At 41.3% G+C, this 8,722-nt stretch overlaps 1 protein-coding gene and 2 long non-coding RNA genes across 3 annotated transcripts in view; 1 reads left to right on the top strand and 2 right to left on the bottom strand.

The window, feature by feature from the left end:
* Window positions 1-4: 4 nt before the first annotated feature.
* Window positions 5-1,559, top strand: LOC126984418 (uncharacterized). Its single transcript, XR_007736703.1, has 2 exons — window positions 5-1,018; window positions 1,145-1,559. It is a non-coding gene; the product is annotated as an uncharacterized LOC126984418 (long non-coding RNA).
* Window positions 1,560-2,811: 1,252 nt separating this feature from the next.
* Window positions 2,812-8,722, bottom strand: part of LOC126984408 (dynamin-like) — a 51,199-nt gene continuing 45,288 nt past the window's right edge. Inside the window, exon 17 of the mRNA XM_050838037.1 lies at window positions 2,812-3,567. Coding sequence (XP_050693994.1) covers window positions 3,432-3,567 — 136 coding nt within the window. The 3' untranslated portion in view covers window positions 2,812-3,431. The remainder of the gene's footprint in view (window positions 3,568-8,722) is intronic.
* The window catches only part of LOC126984422 (uncharacterized), a 5,894-nt gene continuing 2,483 nt past the window's right edge, over window positions 5,312-8,722 (bottom strand). Inside the window, exons 1-3 of the long non-coding RNA XR_007736720.1 lie at window positions 6,375-8,722; window positions 5,432-6,255; window positions 5,312-5,396 (exon numbers count right to left, since the gene is read on the bottom strand). The exon at window positions 6,375-8,722 is cut by the window's right edge and continues 2,483 nt beyond it. This is a non-coding gene — a long non-coding RNA (uncharacterized LOC126984422). The remainder of the gene's footprint in view (window positions 5,397-5,431; window positions 6,256-6,374) is intronic.

Here is an 8,722-nt window from a genome sequence, read left to right as displayed (position 1 = left end):
TCCTCGAACACTGTTAACCGTTTTGTGTTCTAATTTCACTGATGCAACACTAAAACTCACATGATACTGATTTTACGAGGCTGTGTTTCCCCCCCATCAACACCCTGGAACACTTTTACTGTTTTGTGTTCTAATTTCACTGACGCAACACTAAAACTCACACGATACTGATTTTACGAGGCTGTGTTTCCCCCCCATCAACACCCTGGAACACTTTTACTGTTTTCTGTTCTAATTTCACTAACGCGACACAATGCACTGTTTACGCTTCCCCCATACCACTGAGACCCGGGGATGCAGTTTGACGATCATTTTACTTTGATGATCATTTTACGAGTGTTGTATGGAAAGCAAGCACTGCCGTGAACACACAAACTAACACACCGCCTCGGCACTCTTCAGAAGCTTCGGCTAGTGGGCGTACGGCACTAGGCTCGGCACGGATGACACGAACGGGAAGTTGACGAAACATAATGCCTGGTTTGAACTCAATGTAGGTTGCAGTGAGACCTTATTGCTCGGAGCGGGGTAGAAAACGGCGCGCTAAAATGTCACTACTAACGAAATGGGTCATTCTTCCGAACCCTAAAGAAACTAGGTAAGATTACGAGGCTTTGGCTTGTCAACGAAGAAAAAATTGTGTTTGGTACGAGCGGAATGTTTCGTTTACGTAATGGCTCTGTTTTGCCGCCTCTATTACAAGCAACATACTTTTTCACTCTCCTTCTTTAGCGATTGTGGGAAAGTGTCAAATCAAAGCCAACTCCAGAATCAGGGAAAACACGGGAGATTTCCAACTCAGACCAGGACGCAAGCTTGTACCTAGTCTGGCTGGGGAGAAATCCTAAGCCACCTGTGACATCAAGATCAAGTGTGTTTGCCCTTTTCCAACAGGTGTACAAATCAAAACAGTGACTCTCCTTCAAGTCAAAGCCAACTACAGAATTAGGAAAGCACATGAGACTCCCAACCCAGACCAGGACCAAGCTTGTACCTAGTGTTTGCCCTTTTCCAACAGGTTCACAAATGAAAACACTGCCTCTCCTTCAAGTCAAAGCCAACTACAGAATCAGGAAAGCACGTGAGACTACCAACCCAGACCAGGACCAAGCTTGTATACCTAGTGTTTGCCCTTTTCCAACAGGCTCACAAATCAAAACATTCAACACAGTAAAGGGATGGTGTCTAATGTTTCTCCTTTTCCAACAGGTTTTAATCAATCGAGTGTTTCAAGGCTTCCGTACACAATTCTATGTCTCGTAACTTTTCACATCTGAGCCAAAATGAGTCGTAATAATGCGTTTGTCAATCAACTAGTACAGGGCTAACTCACACCACTGTCTCGTAAATTCCGCATCCATTCCAGCAAAAATAATGTCGCTCAATCAAATAGTTCAATGGTCACACACACCTTGTCTTGTAACTTTCCGCCTCAATTCCAGCAAAAATAGATAATCAACTCAATCAAATTATTCAAGGGTAACAGAACTATTTCAAACACATTACACACACACACACACCATTCTGTCTCGTAACTTTCCGCTTCAAATCCAGAAAAATCAAATAACCATTGCATGTTCTCGGACAAATTATTCAAGGGTAACACAACTATTTCAAATACATTACACACACACACCATTTTCTCTCGTAACTTTCCGCTTCAATCCCAGGCAAAAATAATGAAAATATGTCTCTCAATCAAATAGTTCAATGCTTACACACTCCATTCTTGTCTCGTAACTTTCCGCTTCAATTCCAACAAAAGTAATTGGTAATCACATGTCTTTCAATCAGGTAGTTCAATCCTTACATACACCATTCCGTCCTGTACCTTCGCACATCAATTCCAGCAAAAATAAATACTAATCATATGTCTCTTCAATCAAATAGTTCAATGGTTACACACACCTTGTCTCGTAACGTTCAGCATTAATTCCAGCAAAAATAACCTTAGCATATTTCTCCTTCAACTTTTTCAAGGGTAACACAACTATTTCAAACACATTACACACCATTCTGTCTCGCAACTAAATTTCAGAAAAACACATTACACATAGGATGTTTCTCGGACAACTTATTCAAGGGTAACACAACTATTTCAAACACATTACACAAACCATTCTGTCTCGCAACTAAATTCCAGAAAACACATTACACATAGGATGTTTCTTGGACAACTTATTCAAGGGTAACACAACTATTTCAAACACATTACACACACACACACACACACCAATCTGTTCCGTACCATCGCACATGGCCCCAGCATAAGACATTAGCACAGCAGACCCTCAGTTTACAGCGAGACAAACAGCACATAAGAAATTCATAATGGAAGTGATATTTCAATAGGCTATATGGACTTGCGACTAATTAAACTTCTTCCTGTGTGTGTCAGAATCAGAATCAGAATCGTTAAACAGAATCACATCAAAACGGAGGATCCACTGCTGTATATGCCAATCGGTCATCTATAACAATAACAATATAATAATAGGCTATGGGGGTGTCTGGCAACTCAGGCATGGTGACAAGACCGTCTCCAATCAGGTACTGTTGACAAAGCTTGCTCAGGCTTGCTCAAGATTGGAACCAGGAGTGTTTTGGCGAGGCAGAGGCGAGGAGGAGGAGGAGGAGGAGGAGGAAGAGGAGGGAGAAAAGTGAGTGTGTCTGTGTGTGTGTGTGTGTGTGTGTGTGTGTGTGTGTGTGTGTGTGTGTGTGTATAATGTTTTGTGTGGGAAAGAACAGAGGAGGAGGAGGAGGAGGAGGAGGAGGTAGATAAGTGAGGAAGAATATGAAGAAGAAGAAGAAGGAGGAGGAAGAGGAGGAGGAGGAGGAGGGTAGAACATGTAGCAGAAACAAATTAAGAAAAAGGAGGAGGAGGAAGAAGAGGAAGACAAGAGGAAGAGGAGGAAAGAGAAGGAAGCGAAGGAGGAGGAGGAGGAGGAGGAGGAGGTGGTGGGGAGGAGTTAGGAGGTAGTTGATAGAAAAGGAGGAGGAGGAGGAAGAGGAGGAGGAGAGTAGGAAAGGGAGGTAGATCACAAGGAAGGAAGAACATGAAGAAGAGAAGATACAAGGAGGAGGAGGAGGAGGAGGAGGAGGAGGAGGATAGGAAAGGGAGTTTGGAGTCGGGAGGTAGTTCACAAGCAAGGAGGAACAGGAGATACAAGGAGGAGGAGGAAAGAAGAAGAAGAAGAGGAGGAGGAGGAGGAGGAGGAGGAGGGAGGTAGATGACAAGTAAAGGAACAACAAGTAGAATAAGAAACACTTGTACAGAAAAACAAAGATTACAACACTGACTTGCAATACCCACAGCCAGCCAGACCAACAGCCAGCCAGCTAGCCAGACCGACAGCCAGCCAGACAGACCGACCACCAGCCAGCCAGACAGACCGACAGCCGACGGCCAAACAGACACACAGACAGACACGTTATTTCTTGAACCCAAACGAGGAGAAGAGTTCATTCGCTGCGGCGTTGACGGCAGCGGTCGCGGCGGCTTGCTGTACCCTCTGTTGAAGCGGCGGATTCCCCCCCATGGACCCGCCGAGACCACTCCCGGGGCGGCTGGTGTGGGGGGTGAAGGGGAGGGGAGGAGGGGGATGAGGAGGAGGGGAGCTAGCATTCAACTCAGCGCCGGCTAAAGAAAAATACATCACCAATCTTATGTTAGTTGTGTCGTGTGCGAGGATACGTTAACGCCTCCTCCTCCTCCTCCTCTTCCTCTTCCTCCTCCTCCTTCTTCTCCACTCCTTACCACTACTCTGCCACACACTCATCCACGGCTCTGTGCCACACTGAACAGCCTGGCGAACTGTGTATATGTGTGTGTTTGTGTACGTATATGTGTGTGTGTGTGTGTGTGTTTTGTTGCTGGAAGAGGTGTGCTGTTCCCCTCACACTCACACACACACACACACACACACACACACACACAAGACTCGGATGAAGGGATTGACTGGATGGAGATTGTGTGTGTTTTTCTTAACTAGACTCTACAGTGATAAAGTCTAATAGTGTTTTTTTATTTTTAATTATTCTGTTTTCTATTGAGTGTGTTTCATTATTTATGTATTATTATTATTATTATTATTATTATTATTATTATTATTATTATTATTATTATTATTATTATTATTATTAGTAGTAGTAGTAGTAGTAGTATTCTTAAGACATTGTTATTAATACATTTCATTTTTATATTCCTTCTTTTTCAACTATTAACATTATTATTATTATTATTATTATTATGTTACCAATCCCTTCCAAAGCCTTTTCAGCGACCATTCTTTAGCTCCGAGGCATGAGACAACCCCAACACACACACACACACACACACACACACACACTCACACACACACACACACAGTCACCAGCCCCTCATCCATTGCGTCACAGAGCGTGGGGTGTGTGAGTGTGGGCAGGGCAGGGCGTGGGCAATGGAAGATGTTAGTTAGTGCGAGGGAGGAGGGCGGCAGCGAGGGTGACTGAGGCAAGGCTTTCCGGACTCTTGTTGAGGTGGAGAGTGTGTGTGTGTTTGGCGTCAACGGAATTTGGCCGTGTTAGAGTTTTGTCATATTAGGTTAGATTTGACCACGCTAGAACTTTGTCACACTAGAATTTGACCACACCAGAACTTTGTCACACTAGAATTTGACCACACCAGAACTTTGTCACACTAGAATTTGACCACACCAGAACTTTGTCACACTAGAATTTGACCACACCAGAACTTTGTCACACTAGAATTTGACCACACCAGAACTATGTCACTGTAGATTTGGTTTGACAGCACGATCGGAACACCTGTCAAACTAGACTAGATTTGGCTGCACTAACTAACCTTTTGTCACACTAGAATTTGACCATGTAGATTAGATTTGACAGCATCGTCGGAACACTTGTCACACTAGAATTTGACCACACCAGAACTTTGTCACACTAGAATGGATTTGACCACACTAACTAAACTTTTGTCACACTAGAATTTGACCATGTAGATTAGATTTGACAGCACTATCGGAACACCTGTCACACTAGAATTTGACCACACCAGAACTTTGTCACACTAGAATGGATTTGACCACACTAACTAAACTTTTGTCACACTAGAATTTGACCATGTAGATTAGATTTGACCACACTAGAATTTGACCACACCAGAACTTTATCACACTACATTTGATTTGACAGCACTATTGGAACACGTCACACTAGAATTTGACTACACCAGAAATTTATCATGCTAGAATTTGACCAAACTAGATTAGATTTGACCACACTAGTTGAACTTTTGTCATACTAGAATTTGACCACACTGGATAACCTTTCCCATACTAGAATTTGACCACACTGGATAACCTTTCCCATACTAGAATTTGACCACACTAGATAACCTTTCCCATACTAGAATTTGACCACAGTAGATAACCTTTCCCATACTAGAATTTGACCACACTAGATAACCTTTCCCATACTAGAATTTGACCACACTAGATAACCTTTCCCATACTAGAATTTGACCACACTAGATAACCTTTCCCATACTAGAATTTGACCACACTAGATAACCTTTCCCATACTAGAATTTGACCACACTGGATTAGATTCGACCACACTAACTAAACCTTGTCACACTAGAACTGAGCTTGACCACACCAACTGCACTTTCTCATACTCGAACTTGTGTCACATTGAAATAGACTTAATCACACTAGCTGAACTTTTGTCACACTAGATAAGCTTGACCACATCACCTAAACTTAATCAAATCAGCTTACCATTAACTTGTCAAATTATAAGCTCTATCATGTCAGCTTAACCTCACCTAACAAGCTTTATCATACCACATTGGGTTAACAGAATCAGCTTAACTTAACAAAATCAGCTTAACTTCATCAATCCAGCTTAACTTCATCAATTCAGCTTAACTTCATCAATTCAGCTTAACTTCATCAATTCAGCTTAACTTCTGCTCACCAATTTGACAACTAAATCAGCTTCAGGCGTGACAAAAGCTGAACTTCACTAGATCAACTTCAGCTTAATGAGCCAAATATAAGCTTTAAAAACATCACTAAATCAGCTTCACATTTTCACATAAGCTTCACTAAAATCAGCTTGATGCAGCACCTAATAAGCTTTACTTCACTAATTAACCTCATCAGCTTAATGAGTCATATAAGCTTTTAAAACATCACTAAATAAGCTTCACATTTTCAAATAAGCTTCACCAGAATTAGCTTAATACACCACCTAAGCTTAACTTCACTAATCAACTTCATCAGCTTAAGGAGTCATGAAAGCTTTTAAATGTCACTAAATAAGCTTCACATTTTCAAATAAGCTTCACCAGAATCAGCTTAATATACCACCTAAGCTTAACTTCACTAATCAACTTCATCAGCTTAATGAGTCATGTAAGCTTTTAAATGTCACTAAATAAGCTTCACATTTTCAAATAAGCTTCACCAGAATCAGCTTAATACACCACCTAAGCTTAACTTCACTAATCAACTTCATTTTTCTACACTGCTTGCTGACAGAGTGGTGTGTGTGTGTGTGTGTTTGTGTGTGTGTGTGTGTGTGTGTGTGTGTGTGTGTGTGTGTGTGTTTCTATATCATCAATGCTAATAGAACTTGTATATGAGTTTCCATGACCAAGAATTCACTCAGACAAAGCATTACAGCAAAGCACTCATATGGTCCTCGGTGAATGCCTCAGTCAACCTTTGTGCAGTCTCCCCTCCCGACATGTTAAAATATATATCAATGCTTCCTTTTGTGGCCCGTAAGATCGACTGTGAAAATGTATCTATGAATGAGGGAAATAATAGGGTATACTTAAACATATCAGCATCCAAGCTTAGGTATTTGACAAGGCTTTCATAGGAGTTGTGGTCGTTTTCAGGGGTGGTAGTTTGACCCTTCCTCTGTACCATGAATCAAAGAAACACATATTTGACAAGGCTTTCATAGGAGTTTTGTGGGTCATTTCAGGGGTGGTTTTATGACCCCGGTGGTAGTTTGACCCTTCCTCTGTACCATGAATCAAAGAAACACATATTTGACAAGGCTTTCATAGGAGTTTTGGCCATTTTCAGGGGTAGTTTTATGACCCTGGTGGTAGTTTGACCCTTCCTCTGTACCATGAACCTAAGAAATACATATTTGACAAGGCTTTCATAGGAGTTTTGGCCATTTTCAGGGGTGGTTTTATGACCCTGGTGGGTAGTTTGACCCTTCCTCTGTACCATGAACCTAAGAAACACATATTTGACAAGGCTTTCATAGGAGTTTTGTGGGTCATTTCAGGGGTGGTTTTATGACCCATCCTCTTTACCATGAACCTAAGAAACACATATTTGACAAGGCTTTCATAGGAGTTTTGTGGGTCATTTCATGGGTGGTTTTATGACCCTGGTGGTAGTTTGACCCTTCCTCTGAACCATGAACCTAAAATATCACCCATCAGAACCCGACTGGTCTCCTTTCTGGCATTCGGAAATACATAGTTGACGAGAGGCAGCAACCTTAGCCTCAACTCAACTAGAAGCATGGATGTCTTTTTAAGGGAAACTGAGGAAAACTGTTCAATCTTATGGGCCACAAAATGCGTCAATCGGTTGCTTCCTGCAGTGAGTATAAATAGCAGCTGACTGACTGACTGACCGAGAGGCCGACTTATATAAACACACTGTCAAGTTACACGATATTACTGGAACAATTGGCTTTTACTCCTTAAGGTAACATAGCAGACATCATAAAAGAGGGTCACATCATTCACTCCAATATGCAGCTCACAGGATGAAATAAAGAAGGGATTTGATACGATGCAGTGACAGAAAATGGGATCGAATTGTATGCTTCTAAAGGCCAACTAAAGTATATTCTCTCGGTGCAGTGATAGAAAATGGAACTAAATTGTATGCTTCTAAAGGTAAACTTAAGTATATTCTCTCGGTGCAGTGATAGAAAATGGAACTGAATTGTATGCTTCTAAAGGCCAACTAAAGTATATTCTCTCGGTGCAGTGATAGAAAATGGAGCCAAACTATGGGCTTTAAAAGGCAAACTTAAATATATTTCCAAATTATCCTAACTTCAAGGACCAAACTGCCAGGGAAAGGAAGCTCATACGATGCCATACTAGAAAATGGAGCCAAATTCTATGCTTCTAAAGGCCAACTAAAGTATATTCTCTCGGTGCAGTGATAGAAAATGGAACCAAATTGTATGCTTCTAGAGGTAAACTAAAGTATATTCCAAAATTATCCTAACTCAAAGGAACGAATAGCCAAAGAAAGGAAGCTCATACGATGCCATAATAGAAAATGGGATTGAATTCTATGCTTCTAAAGGCCAACTAAACTATATTCTCTCGGTGCAGTGATAGAAAACGGGACCAAATTGTATGCTTCTAAAGGCAAACTAAAGTATATTCTCTCAGTGCAATGACAGAAAATGAGATTGAAAGGCAAACTAACTTATTTTCTCAGATCACCCAAACTCAAACCCAACTCAAAGAACCAAATAACCAGAGGAAGAGAACTCATAAGATGCAGTGACAGAAAATGGGACCAAATTGTATGCTTCTAAGGGTAAACTATAGTATATTCACTTGATGCAATGACAGAAAATGAGATTGAGAGGCAAACTAACATATTTTCTCAGATCACCCAAACTCAAACCCAACTCAAAGAACCAAGTAACCAGCGGAAGG

Source organism: Eriocheir sinensis, chromosome 57 (genome assembly GCF_024679095.1).
Source record: "Eriocheir sinensis breed Jianghai 21 chromosome 57, ASM2467909v1, whole genome shotgun sequence".
NCBI classification, from domain to species: domain Eukaryota; kingdom Metazoa; phylum Arthropoda; class Malacostraca; order Decapoda; family Varunidae; genus Eriocheir; species Eriocheir sinensis.
Note: the sequence above shows the minus strand (reverse complement) of the source record. Positions and strands in the feature narration are given on the sequence as shown.